General features: G+C 54.8%; 1 protein-coding gene across 3 annotated transcripts in view; it reads left to right on the top strand.

Annotated features, from left to right (window-relative positions):
* Positions 1-27,224, top strand: part of LOC141747535 (ankyrin repeat and fibronectin type-III domain-containing protein 1-like) — a 267,665-nt gene that overhangs the window by 70,885 nt on the left and 169,556 nt on the right. For 2 of the 3 annotated variants that reach the window (XM_074597923.1, XM_074597925.1), the window contains 2 exons: positions 12,954-13,147; positions 19,827-20,044. In XM_074597923.1, coding sequence (XP_074454024.1) covers positions 12,954-13,147; positions 19,827-20,044 — 412 coding nt within the window. The remainder of the gene's footprint in view (positions 1-12,953; positions 13,148-19,826; positions 20,045-27,224) is intronic. The other variant, XM_074597926.1, reaches the window with a different exon arrangement.

Raw genomic sequence — 27,224 nt, 5'->3', positions numbered from 1 at the left:
ATTAAACCTAAAGAGGCTTTTTAGCTTTGCTTTCCCCCTGTTGTTTTCATCCCGTGGCTGTGATCTAGCAGGAAGGGCCTTGGGGAGCAGCATGGAGAAGAAATCTTGCTCCCCATCAAACCTGTCCTGGCGAGGGGCCTCTCCACCAGGAGCTGACACATCCTGGTTCTCCACCGGGGAGTGGGGAGATGCCTGGGTGCCTTTCCAGTTCCAGCACCCAGTAACCTGGCCCCAGCTCTGTGACACTGCTGTCTCAGGGTGGGCTGCTGCCTCCCTCCCCTCTTGCCCTGTCGTGGCGCCGGGCACCAACGCATCTGCAGGGGGAAGCGAGGTGGACAGAGCCAGCCGTGCCCGGCTTCTCTGGTGTCCGCTGCCTCTCCATGCTCCTCAAAAACCTGCGCTCGTGGCTGTAGGTAGAGCTATGTTTAATATCTCTCCTGTGAAAATGCACGCATGCGTGGGCCTGGGAGCTGGCTGGGAAAATCAACTTTCTGTATCTGACAGGCTGGAAAAGCACGTCTGAGCTCTCGGTGTCATTTTTTTGGGGTTTTGGGGCCATGTTGTATCTAAAGCCAAGGGAAGTGGTTTGCACCCGCTGTTATTCCTTTCCGCCTAGCTTCTGGCCTCCTTTTAAAGCTAATCTTTGGGATGGGAGATGAGGTTGGGAGCTGACTATTTTTGCACAAGCTGAAGCTAATCTTTGCCTGGATTAGGCAGAAAAAAATGGATACTCATCCTTTATTTTGGAATGGTAGTTGTATGGGGTGGCAGGAGGAGGGGGAAGTTATGCTGGTATTAAGGGGAATTACTTATGTAGCATGACTGCAGAAAACTTATCCTTCAGCAGAAAGCCTTGGCCCATGAGTCACAGTTGCTAGAAAGAATGTTTAATTCCTAATTCACCCAGTGTTTTGGCACTGAGTCACAGCTGGGTGGGTGTGCAGGTAGGAAACAGAAGCACCAGCAACACACACCGGGACTTACGCACGGAGAAGGGGAAGGAAGTGATATTTCAGACGGCGGATGTGAATTTTAACAGCTTCTAATAAAATTGGTGGCTGGCGAGGGGGAGGTTTCCGAATGGAGGGCTGTCCCTGTTTGCCCTTCTCAGCCCGCTCCCGCCTGCGCAGGGCAGCCCCCGGGGCGCGTGAGGGTGCCAAGCAGCCCAGCTCCTGGCTGGGTGGCCTGGGGGATGTTTCTCGCTCCCCTCGTGGAGCAAACCCTGCCCTCCAGCTGGGAGTGGGTTTTGAGGGAGTCCCCGCCGGGCACAGGGGAACTGCGGGGGTGTTGGCTGCCCTGCTCACAGCCGTCAAGGTATCGAGCTGCATCGGCGTCGCTTGCCTTTGGAGGTGAAGGGAAGGGGCTCTGTGCCCTCGGGTGCCTCGAGGAGACGCTGAGCTGAATGGCACGCGGGGAGCCCATGGGGATAGAATCATAGAACCATAGGGTTGGAAGGGACCTCAGGAGATCACCCAGTCCAACCCCCTGCCAGAGCAGGGTCACCCAGAGCAGGTGGCACAGGAACACGTGCGTCCAGGCGGGTTTGGAATGTCTCCAGAGACGGAGACTCCACCACCTCTCTGGGCAGCCTGTGCCAGGGCTCTGCCACCCTCACAGCAAAGAAGTTCCTCCTCATGGTTAGGTGGAACTTCCTATGCTCAAGTTTGTGCCCGTTACCTCTTGTCCTGTTGCTGGGCACCACTGAAAAGAGCCTGGCCCCATCCTCCTGACACCCACCCTTTCAGTATTTATAAGTGTTGATAAGGTCCCCCCTCAGTCGTCTTTTTTCCAGACTGAAGAGACCCAAATCCCTCAGCCTTTCTTCATAAGAGAGGTGTTCCAGTCCCCTCAGCATCTTGGTAGCCCTTTGCTGTCCCCTCTCCAGCAGTTCCCTGTCCTTCTTGAACCGGGGAGCCCAGAACTGGACCCAGCACTCCAGGTGTGGCCTCACCAAGGCAGAGTAGAGGGGGAGGATGACCTCCCTCCACCTGCTGGCCACACTCTTCTTGATGGCACCCAGGATGCCATTGGCCTTCTTGGCCACCAGGGCCCATTGCTGGCTCACAGTCATCCTGTTGTCCCCCAGGACTCCCAGGTCTCTTTCCACAGAGCTGCTCTCCAGCAGGTCACCCGCAACCTGTCCTGGTGCAGGGGGTTATTCCTCCCCAGGTGCAGCACCCTGCACTTGCCCTTCTTGAATTTCATAAGGTTCCTCTCTGACCAAATCTCCAACCTGTCCAGGTCTCTCTGGATGGCGGCATAGCCTTCTGGTGTGTCATCCACCCCCCCCAGCTTTGTGTCATCAGCAAACTTGCTGAGGGTGCACTCTATCCCTTCATCCAGGTCATTGATGAATATATTGAAGAGGACTGGACCCAGTACTGGGGAACGCCACTCATCACTGACCTCCAACTAGACTCTGTGCCTCTAATCACGACCCTCTGATGTCGTGATGGTGGTGCCAGGGCCCGCGGGGGCAGCAGGCAGAGCCCTGAGGAGCAAAGGGGAGATGCCATTGTGATTCGGAGGGGTCTGAGCAGAAGGTGTCATCTGTCCATCGCCCTCTGGCGTGCTCAGCACCTGCCCTGTGAACAGCCAGCTGGCCTTGGGTGCTGAAGGACCTCCTCAAAGTCACCAGCCCTGACATGGCTCCTGTGTGAGGGTGGGAAATTGGAGGCAGAGCAGCCATGTGCGCTGGACCAGCACCCTCTTGTGTTTGGCTCCTTCAAACCCCTTGTTCCCTGGGGGAAAGGCCACCCCTGGAGGGTTCCTGAGAGAGCATCCATCCAGCTGATGCTCCCCTGCAGGAGGTGGGCTCAGACGGGGCTGATGGAGAGGAAGGAGAGGAGGGATGGGTTGACAAAGGAGACCTTTTCTGGACCTAGGAGGAAGCATTTCAAAGAGGAAAGAAAAAAAAGGAGACTTCTGTTCAGAGTATTTCAAGACCAGAATACTTTAATAATTAAAAAATTGAAGTGTGGTTTCTTTTTTCCCCCCTCAAAACTCTGTGTTTTCTCCTGTAGGAATAGTTGGCAATTGTACAAACTTACGCAAAATATTTTCAGTTTGCATTTTTCGATGGGGAAGAACAGCAGGCAGAATCAAGCAGCTCCTCTGGGCTGGGCCGACTGTGGCAGCCGCTCCGCCGAGGGGGGAGCGGAGCCCTGACCCCCCCTACCCACAGCAGCCCCCCATGTGCTTCCACAGGTGCTGGGTGCTCGGAAGCCACCAGAGCTGGCCTTTTGTGGCTCCAGGCCCACTGCTGCCAGCCCCGTGCACAGAATTCGGGTCACCACCTCTGTTGCATCTTTTTTTTTTTTTTTTTTTTTTTTGGCTGCAAATCTGTGCTTGTGGAAAAACTGCAAAGCTTCAGTGCATTCTTTCTGTTGCTTTAAAGAACAAATAGCTAAAATGTAGATAATGGAAGGACTCTGTCCTGGTGCGTGTTATAGAAGTCTCCAGAGATACGCCCACATCTGGCACCCCCAAGGTTGCAAGGGAGCAATAGAAACTCATGGGTTTGTTCCTGCCACCTTGATGACATTCCAAAGGCCTAAAAACTATATCGCACTTATATTCCTGAGGAACAGAGGCTGCTTTTATCTTGGGAAGGTTTGCTGCTGGGGAAATTCCCTGTCTCTTGTCAGCTGGGCGGGCTGCTTGGGGTTTCATCCTCTGGTGCGGGTGGATGCAGGCTGCTCCTGCACACACCACCCAGCCGCTGGTAGGAGAATGTTAGTGGGGAAGGTGTGGAGAAAATACATCCAGTGACCGAAGCATAAAAGCAATTCATGATAATGGTGCTTTTAACCCTTGTGGTGCTGTTTGATTAGGTCCCAGTGGTGGTGCAGGGGAGGAAAGGGGAGCGGAGCCCCAGCGCTGGGCTGCAGGAGCGCCTGATCCCCGCAGGCAGAAGGGACGCCCAGGAAGGGGGTTTCAGCGGGTGTGTGTTGATTCACCGCTCCTGGAGTGGGGGTGTGTGTGTGTGTCAGGAGGCTCTGGAGCAAACAGCGGCGCTGCCGTTTAACGTTCATCTTTTCCAGGGAGAGGTGGGAAGAGCGGGAGCTTATTCAAACTGGTGATTTTTGGGGCTGTTTGTTCTCCTGAGCAGCAGGTACGAGCTTCCCCCAGCAGAGCCCGGCTCTGCGTCCTCCGCGGGCGCTGGGCTGAAATCGCTCACGCGCAGCCCAGCGGCTAAAGCTGTGCCTGGGCTCATGCTTTTGGGCTCTGCATCCCTTGCATCCTGGGGGACAGAGGGATGCAGTGGGATGTCCCAGCCCCACGGGACAGCGTCTCGTCCTCCGTGCAGGTGAAGTTGCACAGAGAGGTCCTGGGGCTGGCTGGGACCCAGACCTGAGCCCGGACCCGACTGCTCCTGCCTGGTCTCCATGTTCCTGCAGCTGGGGCTGCTCTGATCCCTGTTGCGAAGCCCAGGAACGGTTCCTTTTGGTATTTTTGGGCTGTTCGCTCCTTGCTCTTTCTCAAAAGACAGACAAAATCCATTAACCCCTCCCGGCCCAGGAGGGCAGAGGCGAGCGCCTCTTGCTGAAAGCTCTGCTGCCAGCTCCTCGCAGCATCCATTACTCCTTCATGGCAAGACTTTTTTTGTTTGTTTGTTTGCTTTTTTTTGTTTGTTTTTTTTTTAAGGGATGTTACTGTGACATGTTGGAAGCATGAAAATCTGTCTTGTTGAATGGGCTTGTGGTCCATCTGACTGTGGTGGTGGTGACCTGCCTCTTGTGCTACTGATGTTCTGGTGCTTCAGAGGAAAATGAAAACCAGCCTAAGGCTTGGGATGAAAGGTGGTGCCCAGGAGTGTTTAAAACAACACCGTGCTGCCCGAGCCTATGATTATAAATATATTTTTTGACTAAAACATATGAAATAATTATTTTTGTCAGGGGTTAGTAGTCAGAGCTAAGCCAGCTTTGCCATTGTTAGCCTCAAGTGCTGGAAAACTTGGTCACGCTGCAGAAATTATAGGATTTAAAACAAATCAAGCAGCCCTGACAGATGTCTCGAGTGTCTTTATGCTTTCTGCGCTGGAGCACGTAGAGTTCATGCCTGAAGGGTCTCCCCCGTGTTTGTCAGGAGCAGCAGTGTCCTTTCCAAGATGATCTCAGCGGCTTTTTGTCTCCCCCATTGTGTGACTTGGATTTTGAAGCAACGGGGGAGACCAGCCGGGTGTCATGAGACTGGGAATGGGATCAGGAGTTTGGCGGTGCAGCTGGTGGGCGTCTCTGGGAGGGACTGGGCTCTGCTGGGGGGACAGCAGTGAACGAGCGTCGCGGCCCCGGTCCTGCCTCGGGGATTTTGTGCCGGTGCGGGGTTGGCAAGGGGTTGGCGAGAGGAGGGCGGGGGGTGCTGGAGGTGTGATGGGTGCTGGACATCACGCTGCACCCCCTTCGCATCCTCCCTGAAAGGCGTTTTGCAAATGCAAAGGAGGCAGTTGCGTATTTATCTTGCAAGTTAGCCAACCTTTTAAAATTTGAGCCAGGGTGCTTGTCTTCCATGTTACTTGCGCTTCATTAGCTTTTTGTCTCTGAAATTTTTCAAGGGCTAACAGGAGATGAGTAGTCACCACAGAAGAAAAGCAGGAGCCCGGGACACAGCGCCTGTGGTGCAACGTCTTGTGAGCCGGGGAAGTGGGAGGTTTTTGCTCTGTCCCAGCCCTTGGCAGGTCACAAAACCCCTTCTCCACTCTGTTTTCCCTCCAGCTTTAAACATCAATGTACAGTAAATAATGGTGTCGTACTGCGTTTGCCATTTAAAGCAAGGAACTGCATTGCGCTTCTCTGGGCCTCTTTGTCCTCTGACTTAATGTGCCCATCACACGGAAGCCATGTCCCAAACACGCTTTGCTGTCCCTCGCCTACCTCGGGGCTGGCCATGTTCCTGAGTCGGTGCTGTGTCCCTGGGGGTGGCGTCCTGCTGGTGGGCTGAGTTTCAGTGTGCAAGATCCTTAGGTGAGCTTCCTAATTCATCTAAAATACCCTTCTTGGGAAGGTGGGGAAGGCAGCCTCATCCCTCTTTCTTTTTGGAGAGCGGTCCGGGAGCCTTTTGTGTTCCCTGCGGAGCATCCCTGATGCTTTTGGCCATCCTCTTGGCTTTGCAGGTGCCTGCATGGCAGGGCCTGGCTATGGGCATGGGGAGGACAACACTGGTCCCTGAGGATTCAGGTCACGCTCTCGAGCTGCCGGGGGGGAGGATGCTCGCCCGCTCCGCTGTCGTGCTGGGGTTCATATGTTCGCCTTCGTCTGCCCTCTTTCCCCATTTATCAGTGAGAACTCCACGAGCCAGATAAATATTCACGCTCCCCAAGTGTTTCTGCTGCTCTCCCTGGCCCTGGCGACTTTCTGTCTTTGGACTTTGTTGTTGTTGTGCAACTCCAGCGGGTCTGGGCCAGGCATCTCTGCCAGAGCCCTCCCGAGCGCCCAGCACCAGCTTCGCCCCCGGTTCGTGGTGCGCAGGGCAGTGCGGCAGGTGGGCAAGAGGGTGCCCAGGGTTCCTCCCTCCTGCGGGACGCGGAGGGGATGGTCTTGTGACATCTCAGGGACAGAGTGTGTCTGCGTGCTGGGGTCTGGTCGGGGCAGGGTGGCTGGCGAGGTCCTGCAGCATGCCTGTCACCTGGGGAGGCTGGGGAGAGCTCCCCCCTGGCTGGGGGTTTAGTTCGCTGCCTGCAAAGGAGCCAGAAAACAGGTTCCTTTAATGATGAAACCAACACGCTTTGAGTAAATGAACAGCAGTGTGTGGCCCCAAAGTATTTCCTTTTCCCCTTTTAACAATTACATTTAAGTGCTGAAATGGAAGCATTGCTATAAAATACAGCCGCGGTGCTTGGGTTCCCGACTGCAGATGTGAAGCATGAAAATTTGTTTTTTAAGCTCTTTTCCCTGAAGCAGCGCATGAGGCTGGCTGCCGGGGCGGGCGGGCTGGCTTGGCCTGAGGGGATGGTGGCAGTGACAGTGGGGCCAGGGGTGAGTGCCAGCAGAGCACTGAATAAAAGCCCGGTGGGCGAGAGGCTGTCAGGGGCATCGGCAGTCGCCGGGTGCGACGCCAGCTGTTGCACACCAGAGCGCTCAGGGCTCAGCAGGCAGCCGCTGCCACCGAAAGGCCTTTTGGCCTTTTTCTGGGACGTTTGGTAACTGACCCTGAGCCCAGCGGGGTGCTGGGTCCCGGGGCACAGCCAGACTTGAGGGTGCTGGATGCTCCTCCTCCAAGTAGCTCTTCGGGAATGTTTTTCTGGCACATGGGGCGTGAGACCTCCTCTCCTGCACCTCCCGGAGACCCCTGAAGCCCGTGTCACCCATCCTAATTGAAATGCGGTTTTGCAGGGACAGGAGCAATTCTTCCCCTGGTGCCGGGGGGTGTTTTGTTCGGCGCTTGGGCGATGGCCCCTGCTGCAGAGATGCGCTTCAAGCTGGAGAGATGGCAGGAGAGGAAGCTTTTGCAAACCAGCTGGTGGAAATCATGGTATTTACCAGCTCACAGCTGAGCTTGGGAAGGTATTTTTATAGTTTCACGTGGTTTGTCTTTTTTTTTTTTTTTCTTTTTTCTTTTTTTCTTTCTCTCTCCTTTTCTGAACTTGCGAGCTGAATGCTGTTTTGGTTTTTGTTTTGCTTTGAAACTGTTTCACAGCCAGATAAAAGATATCCTCTGCTCTTCAGCTCCTGTTACCTTTTAACAGCGTGAAGGTGGTTTTGTGGAGCCTTGGCTTGAATTGGGAGGGGGAGAGAGAGATGTTGCATGGCTGAAATCCTCCTGCACGGGGGATGCGAGGTTGCTGCTGCCTCCTTGCTGGTCCCAAACTGTTAAAAAAAGTAACCGAGCGTGGTTGTGTGGTCCCTGGTGCAGCACTTAGGGCTGGCCAAACTTCTTGTGCTCCAGGGCTCTTCTTGGGATCGGGGCTGGCTGGGGGGGACCTGGCAGCAGCACCGTGGGGGTGATGGAGCTGCTGGCAGCTGTGCGGGGTAGGGAGGGGACAGTGTGCAGGGCTTGGCCGCCCCGTGCCGCGATGCTCCGGCTGGAATGGTCACCTCACTTGGAGTTGGCTGCTCCTCTCTTGGGCTAAAATGTGGCTCCGCGTGGCAGTGGTGGCGCTGCTCGTGATATGAGAACTGATGCAGGTCTGTGGCTGCTGTGTTGGCTGCTGGGTAGTTAACTCGGGTACGTATACTGGGCAGCAAGAAAAGATTTTCTCTTTGGGTGTTTTTTGGATGATTTTTCTCTGGCTTTGCAATTGACAGGGTCACTGGAAAAGTACCAGTGACTCACGGGTTTGCTAGCAGTTGATAAGGTTTCCAGAGCAAACTATGGTGATCAGGGCACGCACGAATGCCCTGTGAAGGCTACGGTCTACCTGAATCCTTGGGCTTTGCTTTTTGAGGCCGCCCTGTATTTTACTTGATTGTATCGCTTCTTCTCAGGCTCCTTCTCCAGGCTTTCCCTCTGCTGTGCCATAAACTTCACTCCCTGCTCTCCATGGGGCTGTGCCGCTGCTTTGGGCTGTGGACCATGCTGACTTGTGTCCCGGAGGCTGCCGTTGCCTTGTGTTTCTGTGCAGAGATGGTTTGTAAGGCCTCCTCTGGCCCCGCTCCAGCAGGTCCGTGTCCTTAATCCTTGTTTGCCTTTTGGGGCTGTGAGTTCCTTTTCCCCCTGTGCCTGTCACCCTGCACCCGGCCGGGTTTCTGCAAGCTCTTTCAGGGAATGGATGTGGGTGCTCTGTTTATTTTTTTTTGCAATTTTGCGGCCATTGCTGGTGGTAAGAAGCCATGCCGGAGCAGAGGCACGTCTGCCCTTGCCGCCTGGTACCAAAAGAGGGTTGTAGTGGGTAATTGCTCCTCCTGGCTTGGAGCATCTCTCATTTTCCCAAACCCAGCTGAAACCTTTGCTGAGTTTTTAAGGTCAGGTTGCTAAGTTACACCTCCTTGGAGGAGCAGGCTGAGCAGCGTGTTACCGGCAGGAGCAGCTGCTGGCTGGGAAGATCTGGGAGTGGTGTCTCTTTGCAATAGCCCTGCTCTCCTGGCCCTCTCCCTGCCATCCTCCATCAGTCCCAGGCTAATCTCAGTACCTCATTTATCTGTTCTTCCTCAAACCTTCGGTTTTCTAAGCTTTCTTTGCTCAGCAGATTTAGTGAACTGACCGCGGGTGTAAGAGGAACCACCAAGAATGACCTGTGCAATGCCATGCAGTCCTGCAGGAGGAGGAGCAGCTGTTTGACTTCTCCATCTTCTTTTTTTGAATCCATATTTGCCTTTTGTGGCTGTGGGCTCTTCGGGACACGCATTGTCCCCTTTAGAGCTTGGAAATTGCGTGTTGGGGTGTATGGCTGTCACCAAGCCACAGCGCTGGAGCAGGCAGGCGAAGTCCGGAGCAGCTGGTGCCCTCTCTCCCAGGCTTAGCCTCCTCCACTCCTTCCCACTTTCCGCAAGCAGCCCAGTGCTGGGAAGACCTGGGGGAGCTGGATCAGCACAGTGTGTGCCTGGGTTTGTCTGGGAGCTGCTGGGTTTGGGTGCTGTGGCAGGGCCAGGGCTTCCCCCTTGCCAGGAGCAGGGCCTCTGCAGAGGGTCACCGTCCTCAGGCACTTTGAGGACGTGCGTTGGGAGGTTTTCTCGCTCACAACCCTGGGAAATCATGCAAGTCAGTGAGGCTTGTTTTAGGTTGTGTGAGTAGTGGGTTTCAGGTTATTTTTCCCACCCGCTTGCTGTCTCTGCGGTGTTGCTGGATTTCTGCTGGGGCTGGCGTGGTGGCTCCTCCATCCGTACCTGGAGTCAGGTGGACGCTTCGTCCTCTCTCTTTCAAACTGAGATGGATAATAAGCCTTGGGGCTGGGCTGGGAAGTGCCCTCCTGAGAGCACCGTCTCCCATCTTGCAATAAGCAGGGAGGACAGGCTGGGGGAATGCAGTTCCTTGCAGGAGGGATGCAGGATCTGGCTTTCCTGGGTTTAACTTGCATTAACCTTTTCTCTGTCGGTGTCACGGGCAGTGGCTCGGTGGGGGATGCTGGAGCAGGCTGCTGGGCTTGCCCTCTGCCTGGCACAACCGGCTTGTGCCCCACGGCTGTCCCCAGGGCTGGTGGCAGGGGACCCGGTGCTGGAGACCATTCTCACATTGCCCCATCTGGGAGTGATGGAGCTGTCACTGGGCTCCCGCCTGAGCTCTCACACGCAGCCAGAAGGATTTTTCCACCCTTGTCAAGACTTGATTATGTGCTCTCCTTTCTACCCAAATGCCAACCAGCAGCTAAATATAGGCCGTAACAGCGTTGATTATGGCTTTTCTAATTGAGCTTTACACTCCATTGGGGATCTTTCCTAATGGGATGTGGCATCCTTGATACCGCCTCGCTGTGGGGACTTGCTTGGGAAGCATACGTAGATGCAATGTGACTTCCTGGTGGCGGCGTCGGGTCCCGTCTGACAGTTGCTGCCTCTGGAGTTGTACGCGAGATGGTAGATCCAGAGAGCCGAAGTTTGCCAGGGAATTCGCGGTCAGATTTCCCACAGAAAGAGGTTTCTAGTTGCTTTGCTCTTTCTGATAGAAATCATTGTCTGCAGCTACACAACTTAGAAATTGCTCTTCTAAAGGTGTGAATTCTTCCCTTTTTACCCCCGTGTGATTCGTGTGAGTGGCACTGTAGGCACAAAGGGATGTTAGCACTTAAAATGCTAATGCCATTCTGCAGGTGATGGAGCTCTGCGCAGGTACTTTTAAAAGCACTGGGATTTACATGGAATAAAAAAAGGAATGTTTTGAACTCCCGCAGAGCCCTGGACTCATTTATGCAGCACAGCGATGTGTTAAGCTACATCCCTGTTGTCTTGTGCCAGTGAAATGTGTTACAACGAGAGGTACATACGTTTTACTGAAATAGAAACAACTTGGGATGCTAATTCTGGCTTTGTATCTCCTGGCATAGCTTGTTTTCACATTCGATGCAAGCGAAGCGTGGGCCTTGGAGTGGGCAGGATGATGCCGTGTGCCTGGCGCAGCCGCGGCGGTGCCTCTTCAGGGCAGGGGCAGTGCTGTCCCTGCAGCCGTCCCTGTCCCCAGAGTGCTCAGTGACAGCTCCGTGGAGCAGAGCAGTGTTGCCTGGGAATCAAGGGCGAATGCGATTAGTACTGAAATTAATAAATTTCTGAACCTACAAGTTGAAGTGTGATCCCCATCCCTGCTCCAATGGGTGCATCTGGCTAAGAGGTGCTGGCGGTGAGCGCAGGGGCTGCCTGGTCTCTGGCGGTGGCTCCTGCCCTCCCCGAGAACCACCTGCATCCATCACGGTGTTCCTGGTGCACCCCTGTCCCGCAGGAGCCCTGCATGGCACCGGCGCTCTGCCCCAACCCACGCCTCACTGCTCACCCGTGAATCACATTGGATGCCGACGCTGGTCGGGAGCTGCTGTCACATTTGTAAAGGGAGTGAAAAACGATCATAATAAACATAGTGGTGACAGGCGGCCGCCGAGGGTCAGGAGCTTTTGCATGATAGACTCTCCCTGCGTGACCTTGAGGACCTGCTCAGTGGAAATAGGGTAAAATTTAGTGCTGTTACGTGCGGGGAGGCAGAGTGCTCGCCCTCCTGTCCGCACTGGGAGCTCAGCTCTGCGTGATGCCCCGGGACGGGTGGAGGATGCCGGATCCAAGCTGATGGGAGGGCAAGCGAAGGGTGTGGAAGCAATGTGGGGAATGAAAGCTCATTTTGTGAGAGGAGGCTGAACGAACCTGCCTTAATCAGCCTAGAAAAATGCAGGCCGAAAGGGGCTGTGCCTGCAGTGTAATGGAAATGAATCATGGGAGCAAACATCAGAGAGGGGGAATAATTATTTAAGCTAAAGGTTAATATTGGCACAAGAACAAGTGAGCATAAACCAGCTAAGAATTGAATTTTGGATGGAAATTGGAAGGTTTCATACCATTCAGTATGAGATTCGGGAACAGCCTTGTGTGAGGAGGGGCCCTTTGAGCCCCCTTGGGTTGTGCCGGGAGCTTGGTCGGGCTCAGGTGTGGTCTCTGTGACAGTGGGGACAGCCTTGGGGTGATCCCAGTGGCTGTCAATCCTGGCACGGGATCGATCCAGCCATGTCTCCTCTCACCGCGGCAGTGCTGGGCATCCGCTCCTTTTTATCGCATCCCCGGGATCTTTGCAGCATGGCCTGGGGCAGTGCCACCCCCAAGGAATGGCACCTGAGGACCATCCCTTGAGGGACACTGGGGTGAAGCAGGAGAAAGGGGACCTGCTCCCATGCCCCACGGCAAGGCTTGGCATTCTCTGGGGTTTTGGAGGAGAAGGAGAATCGCAGTCACACTGCTAGTGCATTGGTGTGTGGCTTGGTCACCCCTGCAGCTTTTGAGCCCCATCATCAGACTCGGTTGAATTTGGACCCCACAGAGACCTTGCGCTTGTGTTTCTACATGTTGTGTGACACCTTCGTGGTCTCTACAGGGCCTGCTGTGTGCGTCTGTCTTGGTACAGTCTGGATCTTCCTTACAGAGCGTGTCCCTGGGGCTCCTGCGTGACCTGGCTCCCACCAGAAAAGCATTCTGCTGCCTCAGACGGCGCTCAGTGCTAAAGTGGGGCTTTTACCTCTTGTAAAGGGAGTTTGTGTCACTTCAGTCTTGAACCCTCTGGTTTGTTTATTTGCTTAGTCCTGATTATCTGTGAGTTTTGAGGTGGGCTGGGAGCTTCACGTGAGAATGAAGGGCTTCAGCTGAGAATGGTTCATGGGCTGTTTATGCTGATTGTGGCTTGCGGCTCAAGATGCAAATCCTAATTAAAATACACTGGTGAAGGGAAGTGGCGTTACTGAAATAGCAAATGAAGTGTGCGGTTTGGTGGTGGGAAGGACTGTATGCTCTCTGTCCTGTGGCAGCGTTGTGTGTTCCAGAAGGGTCCTTGGCTTGAAGAAGCCATCCCACCTACTGAAAGGGGTGTGCCCTGTGTTTTCTTCCCTCAAGGTCTCTGGACAGAAAGCCACAGCGACCGCTCCTGGGGAAGTCTCGGACGTTGCCCAGCATCCCCCAGTCCCCGGTCCTGAGCAGGCTTCCCCTGCTGGACTCCACGCCGTACAGGGAGGAGATGCCGGAGCAGAAGCCCTACAAGAAGCACTTGGCCTCCGACTGCCAGAAAGGCTGCACAGTCCCTTCTACTGGTGAGTGACACAGAGCTGGGGTGAGTTTCCACCCTTTCTTTCTGGGGGCCTGCAAGATCCTAGCAAATCTGTCCTGATTCTCCAGGGGCACAGACACCAAAATAAATCCAGCCCCAGTCTCTGCGGGGTTTGTCCTGCTTCAAAACCAGCCCTTCTTGATAAGGTTGTTTTTTTTTTTTTTTTCTGCCCCTCTTCAAGCCTTTCTTTGAGCCTTAAACCTCCCCACCTTTCATATTACACTGATGAAAAAGCGGAGTCGGCTCGTGAAAGCCGCCCACTGCGGGGAGGCGATGCTCAGAGCCTTCTGCCTCCGGGCGAGCTGCATCTCCTGGCCACATTTTATCATGTTGTTCTACTCTCGTGCTGATCCTGGTGGAATCCTAATGTGGTTGGGCCAGCTGCTCTGAACAAGTTTATTGGCAAAACTGTTGATGGCCGAAGTGTTTCAGTGGTTTTGGTGCCAGCGGAATCATACCGGGGCCATAAAAATGATGGGGAAAGGGAGCATTAGCACTGAAACAAAGATAAGGCCTGCAAGCCAGGGCTGACAATCCAGAGCTAAATAAAACCCATATAAAACAGCTCCCTTCAAACAGAACCCTTGGATTTTTTTATTTTTATTTTTTAAAATCTGCCTCACTCGCAGTCAGATCCCTGTGAGCTACCAGCAGAGCAGCTGTCCAAACCCTGCGTTAATTTGAACGCTCTGCAGGCTACGTTTCATTTCCTGATGCTACTAATTCTCACAAAAGTTCTGCATGAGGAGGGTCTTGGCACATTGCTGAGCTCTGTCACCCAAGTGACTGCTCTTCACTGCGTGCAGGACCTGTGGTTTTCCTTTTGGCCCATCAAATTGTTAGAGCGGGTCTCGGTGCGGGAGAAAGACCCGCGGGGACACTTGTGGATAGGTAGGGTATTGCAGGCAACTCCACTACATGGAATCAAAAATGGCTTGTGATGTTCGGTGACCCCTCAGGATTTCCTGGGTCACGGTTTGCAAGGACAGACCTGAAGAAATAGTCGGGGTCCAGGTAAAGGGCAAAAGTGCTTTGCAGTGTTCTATGACTTGTGCCTGAGAAAGCAACAGCTGTGAAGGACGTGGCCTCCAGCACACCCTGGTTGGTGTGCTGGTGCTTCCAGGGAGCTGTGCTGGAGGGGGAGGGAAGGAGGGAGTGGGAGGCTGGTGTAAGACGGTGGGATGGAGTCCCAGCATGAGTCAGACCCACCGTAAACCTCATCACCTTCTGCTGCAAACGCCTCCTCTCGTGGTGAGCGCAGACATGGTTGTGTGCCGCGGAGCAGCCACCCTGGCGCAATCCCTGTGCAGAGCCCTCCTCGCACAGTGGGTGGAGGGAGAGCCCCGACTGCACAGGAGAGGAGTTGAAGATGTTGCTTTATTCATGGCTGGAAGGCGCCTGGGATGCCAAGAAGAGGGAGGAGTATGAAAACCCTCAGAGGCTGGAAGGCTCCCTCCACAGCCAGAGCCTTGGATGAATGAACGAGTTGTCGTTTTCTGTCCAGATCCTCTCAGGTTCTTTTCCTGGCTCCTTGATACTCAATTAGGAAGTGCTAATTAGCTACTCATTAAGGCTACCAGCATGCTATCATGGAGGGGGGAAAAAAAAGAGAGATGCTTTTCTCAGCATTACCTGGTTCTTGTATGAGTCTCTCGCAGCCCGGATCATGCGTTTGGCAGTAATTCCCGTAACATGCGACACTGCGTTTGCCTGAGCCCTGGGACACAAGAGGTGGCACTTGGTCGGCGCAGAAGATCTGGCCTCGCTTGCAGGGACACAGCAACCCTTAAGCTGCAGGGATTGGGCTGGTGGCAGGGTGTGACATCTGGAGAGCAGGACAAGAGCGGAGCAGCGCCTGGCACCGGAGGTTAACAAACCCCGGTATGCTGATGAGGAAAGCAGGATTCCCACAAGTGCTTATGAAGAAGAGCTGGGCTGCAGGGTTTCAGGAGGGAGAGAAGATCCTCTCCTTAAAGAAGTTGTGAATTTGTTTTTGAGCAGGTGCCACCGCTCCCCAGTCGAGGGTTGGGGACATGCAGCCAGCTGCAGTGGGGGACGCATGGCCCAAGCTACCTCCGAAGAGGCTTTCCTACAGGGGTGCAAGGCTTTGGCAGGAGCAGGGCTGTTCCTGGGAGAGGTGGAAAGCTCATCTTCCAGGAGAATTCACCACTCTGCAGGGAAGAAACCAGGCTCCGGCTCACCACTGTCCTTGGGGCCGCAAGCAGAGGAGCTGCCAAGCGAGGTGGGAGAAGCTGTCTCCTTCTGCATGAACGAGACGTGACATCCTCACCTGACCTCCGGCACGTGTTCCCCAGCCTTCTGCTTTGTGTCCTGCGGTTCCAGCATGGCAGCGCCAGAGGAGGGGAGCGCCCTGTCACTCTGTGGGAAGTCACAGGAGATCCTTCTGCTGTGGCACCATGGCTTCTGGGCAGGAGCCCAGGTGTCTGCACCTGTCTGGCACCTCTGCAGGCACTGAGGTGTCTGGTGGGGAGCTGGGGCCCAGCAGATGGCCAGGAGAGCTGAGGGACAGTTTTCTGTTGAAACTGGGTGTCCTGTTGGTCTGGTTTTGTTGTTCCCCTCCAGGTAACCTGCAGTAAGCGGTGGTGTGCTCAGCTGGGACAGGCTCCGAGCTCTCCATCTTTCGCCCCTTGCCTGCAGCAGCTCTCCTGGGTTAACTCAAAACTCCTGATGGCAGACAGGGCTTGTTCGAAAAGGGGCAGGGGCAGCTCCCGCCTTGTCCAAACCATTATTTGAGGGTAGCAGAGCCCTGGCACAGGCTGCCTAGAGAGGTGGTGGAGTCTCCAACCCTGGAGACATTCCAAAACCGGCTGGACGCATTGCTGTGCCACCTGCTCTGGGTGACCCTGCTTTGGCAGGGGGTTGGACTAGATGATCTCCAGAGGTCCCTTCCAACCCTATGATTCTACGATTATCTGTTTGGCGTTGTGTTTTGCGGTGTGCCGAGAGGCTTCATGCATGCACAGAGAAATGAGCTGCCTTTCTCTTGTCCTTCCTGCTTCTGTGCCCCCGTGAAGTGTTAGGGGTGAGACTGAGAAACACTTTTTGCTGCACTCTTCTTTCTGCAGCAGGCAGGGGCTTCTGCTCAGCCTTCGCCTGCCTGCAGCTCTTACCTGCCCAGCCAGCGCAGGGGGGTCGCTGCCTGTGTTTTGTGTTTCTGACCCCTTGCAGTTCCCTCTGCCTGGCACCTGGGAGGAGCAGACCATGGTGAAGAGCTCCATCTTCACCTGCCTCCCCTCTCCCTTGCCTGGGCGCAGCATGCTGAGCTCTTCAGAAACTGGCTCCATGCCCCGCTGTGAAAAAGCTAACTGGCAGCACGGATGGTGTGAGCTTATTAGGAATTATGCCCATGGGAGGAAAAGCAAGAAGCTGAAAGGAAGCTGCTGGGTTTGAGCTTAGACCAGGACTCTGGAATTAATTTTCCTAATACTCACAGGGATGTTTTTGTGGCCTTCCACAACATCTGGAGGAGCGTCAGTCTTGCATCTCTGTTGAACTTAGCACAGGCATACGGCCCCCGCCTGGAAGAGATGTGTTTGTGAAGATGCCCACCTTGTGCTTTCCGCTGGGGCGCGGGGCTGGCTCCTGCGCACTTTTCCACGGTAACGTGCTGTTGGACGAGAAGGCGGCTCCCGGCTCTGAGACTTCAGCCTGGTGCCTGGGCAACGTGCCACCCCCTGCGCAAGAGAGGAACAGAAGGGCCTTTTTACACCAGCCTGTGCATCGGCATTGGTGCTGAGAAAAAGCTTTTGTGTTGCTCGCAGCGGCTGAGGGATCAGCCTGTCCGTGCTGAGAGGAAGTATTGGAGAGGCAGCGGGTCTCTGGCCTTGCTGCCCCCTCTGTCCTTTGGTCCGTGTCCTCCCCAACGCTTCAGATTCAGAAAGGAGAAAGATTTTGTAAGCAACTCTTGTTGCTACGCCCAAGAAGATGCTTTGTCTTTTAGAGGTGCCGATGTTGCTGGGCGTAGCTCTGGATGGCAGAGAGGTGAGCAGCTTCAAGGCAGAAGAGTATAAGATGGCTGGCCTCCAGCCCGTGGGCTTGCTCCTGTCACTGGCATTTCCTTTCCAGAGACTTTCCTGATCTTTCCCTTCTGGCTGTTCGGGCTTGAGCATTGATTTGTTTGTTTGTAGAAGTCAGGAATGAGCTCCTCCAGCATGCAGAAAAGCTTTTTGGGGTAGACAAGGTCCCAGCTCCCTCTGTGGTGGCTCTCCATGCCCGTAGCCCTTGTGCCCGAGCAGGGGAGAGGTTTGGAGGGCGTCACCTCTCGGGCAGGCCAGGGAGCAGCTCTGCTGCTGGTCCCACTCCAGGACTGCGCTGGAGGATGCAGCTGCCTGTAGCCCCTTGGAGAGAGAAGAGACCAAGAGCAGCAAAAAATCCATGGGAAACCAGGATCAGTGAGACCAGATGTGACCCTGTTGGTCTGTGGGGCTTTGAACTCCTTCATCCTCAGGAGAGATGTCCCACACGGAGGAGTGGGCGCAGCACACGGCTGTCCTTTCCCTTGTACCCTGGCACCTGGGCTATGTTTATCAGGTGGCCTTGGCCCTCCCTCCTCCAGGGCAGCAGAGCGATGGTGGCTGTCTGGGCATGCTGTGGGGCTGGGAGGGGATGGCCCTGGGGACAGAGGGTGGTGCAGGTGCTGGCTGAGCCATCGCAGGTGAACGCGGGGGCACTGGGACTGGTTTCCCCTTCCACGTGCGATTTTCCTGCGTGTTGGGTGGGTCTCCTCCCGGGGCTCGGCGCCTGTGTCATGACGTTCCCTGCCGCGTCCCCGGAGCGATGCTATCTCGTGGTGGCAGTCTGGATCTGGGCTCCGATTGATGTGTTTGTGCCTTGAATAATCACAGCTTTCAAACAGCAGCTCCTGTGTTGTATGAGTTGACATTTGGAGAGGAGCAGCAGCAGCTTATTAAATTGAAAGTAGCGAGGGGTGAAAAAAAAAAAAAAGAAGAAAAAGATGCTATGCTAGGTAGTGCTGTGCCCCAGGTTGTGCCTCTTTGTTTGCATTTTGAAGCTCTCGCCCTGCCTCTTCTTCCCTCTTGTTCTCTTGGTTCTGCTGGTTTCAACTCAGTGCCTTCAGACCCGCTGGCAGGACTTAGCACGCGGTGCGCTGCCTTTACACCTTAAATAGCTCGGGGAAGGGACGCTTTTGTTGAGACACAGAAGATGCAGTCGCTGGTGGCTGCTCTGAGGCCGCAGTGTCCAGCCTGGCTCTCGTCCTGTTCAATGTAAAACCCCCAGCCTCGCTGGGCAGAGTGGACTTCGCTCCCTTTGTGGCTGGTTTTTATCTCGAGGCCTTTATTCGCCTTGAGCCCTGGAAATATTTCGCTCCTCAGCCCTGGCGCAGCAGGGTCGTGCTCATTGCTGCCTGAAGATACTGGGCTTTTCAGAGATCAGAGATAAACGATGCCTTGGGAAGAGGCTGCAGGAGGGGGAGAATTTCTGAAGGTGATCCTGTGAGATGCCCTTTTGGGCTGCAGTATGTAATAATTGATGATTTTTACAGAAATTGAGCAAGAGGGTTTTAGTGTTTATTTGTTATGGCTATTGAGGAGTGATTTTGTCTGGGGGGTGGGAGGCACGGCAAACTCCAGATGTAAAGACAAGATGGGCGACAAAAAGCGTGCGGCATCCAAGCTGCTCGGAAAAGAGCAGAGCGGTGATATCATGGAGACATTTCCTATTGCGTTTTTGTTATTTTTTCCCTTTTGTTGCAATGAAGTATGGTCAGTCCTGCCAGCTCTGCGGGATCCCGACTTTCCTCTGCCGCCGCCGCTTTCTCAGCGTCGCTGAGGTCTGGGCCGCGGGCGGTCCGGCCCTGCAGCGCTGCGTCTGATGGTGCTGCCGGCCGTGGGCTGAGGGGGCTCAAGGAGACCCGAGGGTCTGGTTTCTGTCCTCGCTTTGGCTGTTGATTTGCACTTGGCCGCACCGTAAAGGATTTTCTGGAGGAGGAGATGGTGGTAAATCCTTTTTGCAATTTGCAACATTTAGGATGCCTCGGTTTTCCCATTGAAAAGCAAGATCTATTGTCGTCACCAGGTACAGAGCACGTGAATACCTGCGGGAGGGGGGGTTGATACAGCTGCATTAATGCCAGCAGCAAGATCTGTGTGTGGTTCTCATTGCTTTAGTCCTTTAAAAAAAAACAAAACAAAACATTTTCTTTTAATGTGGAATGTCTTATTGGACTTGGGGTGATGAAGAAGGAGTGACGTTTTTAGATTCTTTATAAATGACCCTTTTCAATGGGATAACCCTGTTAGAGTTAAATAGCCGGAAGTTTTTAAGCGTTAGGATTTTGGTCTGCTGATTGTTCTGAGTAATAATATTTGGACTGCAGCGGTGCCTGGAGGCCCCAACTCTGGCCAAGTCTTCGTTGCGCCCACTGTATCTGACCGATTCCTGCCAGGAAGATGCTGGGGGCTGTGGGTATGTGACGCTGGCCAGGGTGGGAGCAGGGGCTGTTGGCAGGGGCCGGGGGTCTGCGGGGGCTCGCGGCAGGAACGTACCCCTCTGGGGAGCGAGTGGCCCTCATGGGTGAGGGGCTCCAGGCGTCCCACCGAGCATCTGCACCAGCGGGCTGGAGGGGTAGGACATGGCCCTGCTGTGGCTCTGATGGGGTCATCTGTCCTTCTGCTCCCCAGGGGAGGCCTGGCGGCTGGAGGATGACTGCACAGACCCCCCCGGGGACACCCAGCTGGGCACGGCGGTGGAGGGTGCCCCATTCAGCTACTTCCGCACCCGCTCCTTCTACATGAGGAAGAGCCTGTCGGTTGACAACCACCTGGGGTCCCTCAGCTATGCCATCCACCCGGCGGAGACGAAGGCCGAGCGCGTCAAGACCAAGCTGCGGCGGCAATTTGTGAGTATCAGGATGTCTTGCCCCCCCACTGCATTCACATAGGCACAGCTTCCCAAAAACACCAACAAGTCAGAGAGCTATTTTTGTGCACATCATTACCAAAACAAGAGAAAAAGAGGCCTCTCCAGCCTGGTGGAGCAGATGGCAGCAGCAGCTCGAGTTTGCCCACATGGTGGCAGAGCCCCTGGCAGGGTTTCTGCCCCCCCCACCAAGTTTCCCCCCGGGCTGTTGCGGGCTCGGGGGCGGCTGTTGCTCAGCCGGGCAACATGCGGGGTGGGTGTCTCGTTTCTGGGTGCTGCTCTCCCGAGTATGAAACGAGGCTGAAAGTAGTAAATGAGTTTTCCTGTTCTCTGCCTCACCTGCACAAGCGACGGGGTCTTCTGGGGGGTTTGCGGACAGGCGCAGCCGGGGGCTGGGGCAAGTGAGGAGGCAGCGATGACACCCTGGGGCAGCTCAGCCATTTCTGGTCCTTCGGAGCATCCTGGTGGCAGGATGGCAGGGACACGTCAGGGCTGTGCCGCACCTTCGGGAGGCTCTGATCAATGTTTAATGGGCTTTGCCTCTTCTCTTTCATGGAGACACCTGATATAGCGGTTTGTATGGCCTTCCTCCCGTCTCGTTACCGACCCCGGGGTTGTAATGAGGGCTCGGGTGTCCCCGCGCTGAAAAGCAGTTGGTGTTGGTTGGAAACAGGTGAGAGCATCAGTACAAAGGGAGCGGAGGGGGGAATTGGGTGCCCGTGCAACCCAAAGTGCTGCTGAGAGCTGCCGGCCGAGGCAGTGGCGCTCACCTTGCCGTAGGCTTCAGACAGACTCATCTTTGGCGACCGCGCAAAGTGGCTAACTTTCCTCGATCCCGGAGCTGGGGCCGATCCCCCTGCCAGGTGGCACACGCTTGTGCTGCTTCTGGTGTCCCCTGGGCTGTGTCACTGCTGTAGGGGGTGGTTTGGGGGGCTCGCTCTCTTCTGCTTGTGCTTGGATGGATCACTGAACGTAGTTGCTCCTTTTCTCCCCGGGAGGACGGTTCTGACGTCGGCAGTGTGTTGATGCTTTTCCATGCACAGCAGCAGCAGATGCCTGTGAGGGGTGAGTCTGGGGGAGCTGGTCACGACCCTGCTGCTGCCAGTGGCTCCCATGAACCATCTCTTTGGGAGCTGCTGCCTTGGACTCGGGAAGCAGGTGAAAGCCTCAGGGACGGAGACAAGCAGAAGTGGGATGGGGTGTCCGGTGAGCGGCTGAAAGACACGTTGGAGGTGTTTAAGATGAGGCTGTCCTGCTGTGGGGTAAGGCATGGACTTCTCCTGTATCTGCCTTTCGGCCTGGGTCTGCAGCCCACCTGGCTGTGCCCAGGAGAGCGGGAAGGAGAGGAGGTCACTGAGATGTTGGGGACCATTCCTCTTTCGAATGGGGTCTTTCAGTATCTCCACGGGACCTGTCCCCCACAGCCTGCAGCGGAGATGGGCGCAGAGGGCATGGAAGGATGTGGCCTCTCAGCCCAAGCAGCGTCCTGGTACCTGCAGAGTGGTGGGCTCTGCCCTTCCCCCTGGGGCAATCCCTGGCCCCCCCTCCATGGGCCCAGCCTGCTGCCCGCTCCACGCCGTGCTGGCAGCTCTCTCTCTGTGCTGGCTGCAGCTGCTTTGCTTTGTTTTCTGACTTCACAAGTTTGTGGGGACATTTAACTTTCCTTGGTGTAACCGTGGAGCTGATTGTCACCCGACAAAGAACCGAGCAGGATTTTTGTAGGGTGGTTTGTTTTTTTTTATTTTTTTTTTTTTTACTTTCCTATGCTATTTCGTGTTTGTTCCAACTAAAAGATGTTGCTGTAGGCTTGGTCATGGGCTATGACCTTGTGAGACTTCCTGAGAAAAGCAGACTCATCCTACCTGGAAAGGGCGTCAGCGGAGGCTTCGGGGCAGCTGAGCCGGCAGCTCGTTAGCTGAGGCTGTGGCTGGTAGGGGACCAGTATTCCCCACACAGCTAGGCAGCCTGGTTTGTAAGTTCAAAGTAAAGGTCTTGCCAAGCTGGGGAAGTGATTTCCAAGAACAGGTAGTTGGTGCGGGGCTCCACGTCCTCCCAAGGTTTGGTAATTACTCTCCATCTCCGTGCTGGAGGCGTTGCAGTTTCCCCCGGGGTTGCGCCGTGCCCTGGCCCCCTGTGCGATGCCCGGTGGAGAGACTGGTGCCAGGTGAGAGCCGCTCTCCCCATGCGCGGTGGAGCGTTTACAGGAGAGAACATGATTTGCCTTTTCCACAGTGGCTCATCTGGGACCTTTTAAGAAAGTCCATATTTAAAGCTTGATTCATTTTTCCGGGCTGTTGCACTTCCCCAGCTCGTAACGTTGGGTTTCTGGCTTTGCTCTTTCCACGCTGACAGTCGGAGCTGCCTTTGCCTGGTGCTGCAGCTGCTCGGCTTTCTATTCTGTGAATTGCTGGGAGTGAGGGGAGAGGCTCCTGAGGCAGGGGCTTTTTGGGGGGGGTGGCCGGGCCCCTGCCCTGTCAGGGAGGATGGAGACGGGGCAGAGCTATTGCCTGTGTGCATCCTGTGCCCTGCAGCTGTCTTGCATCCAGTTGATTAGGCTCTCTGCCTAATGAAGGCATCGGCCATGGGCATCTAAGCTTCTCCAAGGGAGAATTTATTGTAGCTCATCTGAAAGCGTTCGAGGCTTGCCTCCCTGCACCCCTGGGGTGCGGCATGCTGGAGCACTGCCTGTGTTGCCAGGGCATCTTTCCACTTTCCTGCCGGAGCAGAGGCAGCACCTGTGAATCCTGCTCCGGACCCGATCCCCAGGAGCGGCTGCCCTTCCCGTGTCTGCTGGGGGTGAGCACGCCTGCCTTCCTCGCACAGCGCGGTGCAGGGCGGATGTCCCCCGGCCACGTAGCTGGTGGCATGCGTCTGCGGTCCCACTGCTGGCATGTGATGGATCTGCACGTACAGATTACTTGAATTTGCATAATTTGAATTTTAAATGAATTCCAATTTCTATGATTGTCAGAACGAGTTTTCTTTCTAATAAGCCTTTCCTTTTAACTCCTCTAAGGCTTGTAACGCTGGCGACGTTTCCGCCTTGGAGAAGGAGGAGCATTTGATTACTTTTGACATCTGTCTCTCACACGGATCCCCTGCCTTGCCCCAGTGGGTCCAGTGTGTCCGTGCTGTGAGAGAGGTGGCAGCCGGGGCTGGGGCTGTGCTCTGAGACCTTGTGCGTGTTGTTTTGGGTCGCTCGGTGATGGACAAGGGACTGCTTTGAGTTTTATGCCCAGCTAGATCTGTGCCGCCTCCGAGACAGGCAGCAAGGAGCAGGGATGGGACCTTCTGCAGTGTCTCTTGCCCGGGGGCAGGAGGAGGGCGACGATGGCTGTGTTACAGGCTGTGGTGAAACTTCTTGTCTTCGTAGGAGCCTTGGTCATTAAAGGCAAAATTAACCCTATTAAACTCAGTAATTAGCCTTATGGAACATTAAAGGAGGTCACCCAGGACTGAGTCACTCTCTGCGGTGACTGCTGGGACAGTCTGCATGTTACAATAGGGCTCTGAATTAATTTTTTGCTCTTTGCCCCTGGGGACTTCGAAATCCTCTGTATCTAGGCCAGTTGTTCTGGTGCTGCCCGCTGATGTTTTGATGTTAGGAGGAAACCTAGGAAGCTGACGACGCTGATCCTGCTGCTCCCCAGAGAGGAAGAGCCAGCGGCGCCCCGGGCTCCCAGCGTGCTGGCCATGGATGGGTCATTGGGCTGATTTGCAGCAGGTGTCTGTCCTGGCTCTTCTGCTCCGCTGAGATGAAGTACTGCTCTTTGTGCCTCAGGGAGGAGGTGGCCGGCGTGCGCAGGGGAGACGGGGAGCAGCGGGTGGCCTTCTCCTGCTACAGCAGCTGCTCCAGCGCTGCCGTCCCTCACGCTGCCACAGCTGGCTTGATGCTTCTGCTTGCTTTGGTTCCTGCGTCTTTCAAGTAGGTGAGAGTCAAAGTTGTGTTCTTACCTGGCTGTGTCCTCCTGCACCAATTTATTTTATTTTTTAAATTATTATTATAATTTTTTGTACGGTGTTTTTTTTCCTGTTATGAAATGCCTGTGCCCTCCAGGAAAGACTTCGAGCCCTGTTTGTTTTGGGAGCTCTGCAGATGAGTTGAGCAGAGGTAATCCTTGCTTTAGCAAACCCGGAATGAAGGAGGAAAGGCTAACTGGGATGGTAGAGCCTGGGAACAGGAGGCGGTGAGGAGACAAACTTGCTTTGTGGCAGAAACCTGATCAAACCTGGTGCTTGCTGGTTACTAACAGTGCCTGGGCCTGTAGAAGGAGGCAAGCGCTGGCTGCCATGTACCCATCCATGTTTTCCTGTTCCTATGGATTCTGGATATCAGTCCAGAAACTCCTGATGGGCACTGCGGTGATGTCGGGAGCTGGGTCTGCGCGGAAGCTGCCTCGCCCAGAGCAGTACTGGTCTGTGGGATGTGACTCTCCCGGTCTGGGTTGTTGGTGCCAGGTGTTGGTTTCTGCTTAGTGAGACCCATCCCTGCGTGATCCCGAGGGTTTGGTCTTGTTCTGAAGGGCGCGCAGGGACTCACCGAGTCTGTCGGTGTGGTCTGTCAGCTCCTATGCGCAGGCGGTGCCCGAGACTCTGCCGTGACGCTTACAGTGACAGCAATGTCAGGCTCAGCCCTGCTGTAATCCCACCGGTGCTGGTGAAATCACACTGGTGGTAACGCTCTCCTGCTTGCTTTGTATTATTTGGTTGTGTTCTGCTACTGCTGTCTCTCACCCGACTTCAGAAAATGTTAGCAAACAGCCAGTCGATGCTTGTTTGTGCCCTGTAGTTCAGTGTAATCAAAAAAAAAAAAAAAAAACCACAGATAAAAAAAGATAAAAAAAGAGGCTGGAGCTGTACAAGAGGCAGGTCAACTGTGTTTCAGGAAGAGGTGGAGTAGCGTGACGAGTGTTATGCTGGATCTACGCACACGCTGCCCTCCGTTTTGCAAAGCACAATTGCAGCGACTGCCTTAAGGAGGTAAAGGCAGAGGTAGATGAAGGGTACAAGCTGTGTATCATCTAATTGTGCCCAGCCCCACCTTGGAAGATTGCTCACTTTGCTGACTGTTGTTCATTGATGAGTAGTTAAAAAAAAAAAGGAACTCGATAAATAATGTGAGACTTCAGCCAGATAGTGGCTTATTCACTGGAGAGCAGGCAGCGGAGCAGTCTCTGGGAGCAGGCACCGAGTGGGAGATGCTGCCTGTGAATCACTTGGCTTCGCAAATTAGTGCGGGAGGGAACCGACACAAAAACACCACCACCAAAATGTACCCGGCTCATTTCTTTGATGACTGTGGTTTTAATGACAATGGGAGCTTGTAGTGTCCCAGCAAGTGCTTCATGGTGCCTGTAGTGAAAGCAGCAATGGCCTGGGAAGAGGAGGGTGTGCTGTGGGTCTGCTCTTAGCGTCCCCATGCAAAGGAAATAACAGAACTGTAGGGGTTGGAAGGGACCTTTGAAGATCACCCAGTCCAACCCCCTGCCAGAGCAGGGTCACCCAGAGCAGGTGGCACAGGAATGCGTCCAGGCGGGTTTGGAATGTCTCCAGAGAAGGAGACTCCACCACCTCTCTGGGCAGCCTGTGCCAGGGCTCTGCCACCCTCACAGCAAAGAAGTTCCTCCTCATGGTTAGGTGGAATTTCCCGTGTTCCAGTTTGTGCCCGTTGCCCCTTGTCATGTCCCCGGGCACCACTGAGAAGAGTCTGGCCCCATCCTCCTGACACCCGCCCTTTAGATATTGATGAGCATTGGTGAGATCCCCTCTCGGTCTGCTCTTTTCCAGCTGAACAGCCCCAGGGCTCTCAGCCTTTTCCCAGCAGAGAGGTGTTCCAGGCTCCTGGTCATCTTCATAGCCTCCTCTGGACTCTCTCCAGCAGTTCCCTGTCCTTCTTGAACCGGAGAGCCCAGAACTGGACCCAGTACTGCAGATTTGGCCTCCCCAGGGCAGAGCAGAGGGGGAGGATGACCTCCATTGACCTGCTGGCCACGCTCTTTTTAATTCTCCCCAGGAGACCATTTGCCTTCTTGGCCACAAGGGCATGTTGCTGGACCGTGGTCAGCTTGTTGTCCACCAGGTCCTTCTCTGCAGAGCTGCTCTCCAGCAGGTCGGCCCCTAAGCTGTACCGCTGCATGGGGTTATTCCTCCTCACGTGTAGGACCCTACACTTGCCCTTGTTGAACTTAATGAGGTTCCTCTCCGCCCAACTCTCTAGCCTGCCCAAGTCTTGCTGGGTGGTGGCACAGCCTTCTGGTGTGAAAATGTGAAATGATTCCCGTGGGGAGGAATTAGAGGGGGCAGCTTTGTGCGGACCACTCAAAGCCAGGCTGATAGAGGGGGGGTTCCTGGTGGTGTAAGTGGACAACGTGATATATCCGACTCTTCCACAGCCAAACTGGGAGTAGGTACCTGGGACAAACAGTGTAAACCGAGCAAACTGGGACAGATATGCCTACGGCTGCTGTTTGGGATCAAGGACGTGCAGGCAGTGCTTCGTGCTCACCATACAGACTGAAGCGGCCCCGGGATGCTGTGCACGTTCAGTGCTAGCAAAAATGATCCTATGTGCTGCTCACCACAGGGAGACGCTGCTGCTGTGTTTGGTGGGGGTGGAGGGGCTCGTCGGGTGCCAGGGCATCTTCTGAGGATGAGTCCTGCTCAACTAAGGTTGGTTTTTGGCCAGCCATGCTGGTTCCCCTCCCTGCTGGAGCCCCCTGAGCCTGGCACCCGACTCCCATCGCAGCGTCGGCAGGTCTCTGAGCCACGGGGCATGCGCAGGGCAGCAGGATCCAGGAGCAGCAGTGGTTATTTTTGTCAGAATCTGGGTTAGATGGAGCATTACATGCCTCCTGCTCACCTCCGCCATGGGCTATTTCACGCTCGGCTGTGTCTCTGCTGTTAGGATGGGGAAAAATCCCCCAGTGCAATCTAGGAATTTATTCTGCACCTTGGGCATTTAAAATCAAATTTTGGTTACTCTGGTGCTTATGAATGTAAATGCCTTTGAGAGCTTGACTGAGACAGGTGCGAGATGAGCAAATAGTTATCTTTTTTGCTTCCACTTCTTCTGAAACCTGCTGCCTGGGCTCTGCCAGCCCTTCCTCGCCATCCTGCCCATGGCAACATGAACTGCTTGGGAGCAGGATCATCCCCCTTTG

Source organism: Larus michahellis, chromosome 8 (assembly GCF_964199755.1).
Source record: "Larus michahellis chromosome 8, bLarMic1.1, whole genome shotgun sequence".
Taxonomy (NCBI): domain Eukaryota; kingdom Metazoa; phylum Chordata; class Aves; order Charadriiformes; family Laridae; genus Larus; species Larus michahellis.
Note: the sequence above shows the minus strand (reverse complement) of the source record. Positions and strands in the feature narration are given on the sequence as shown.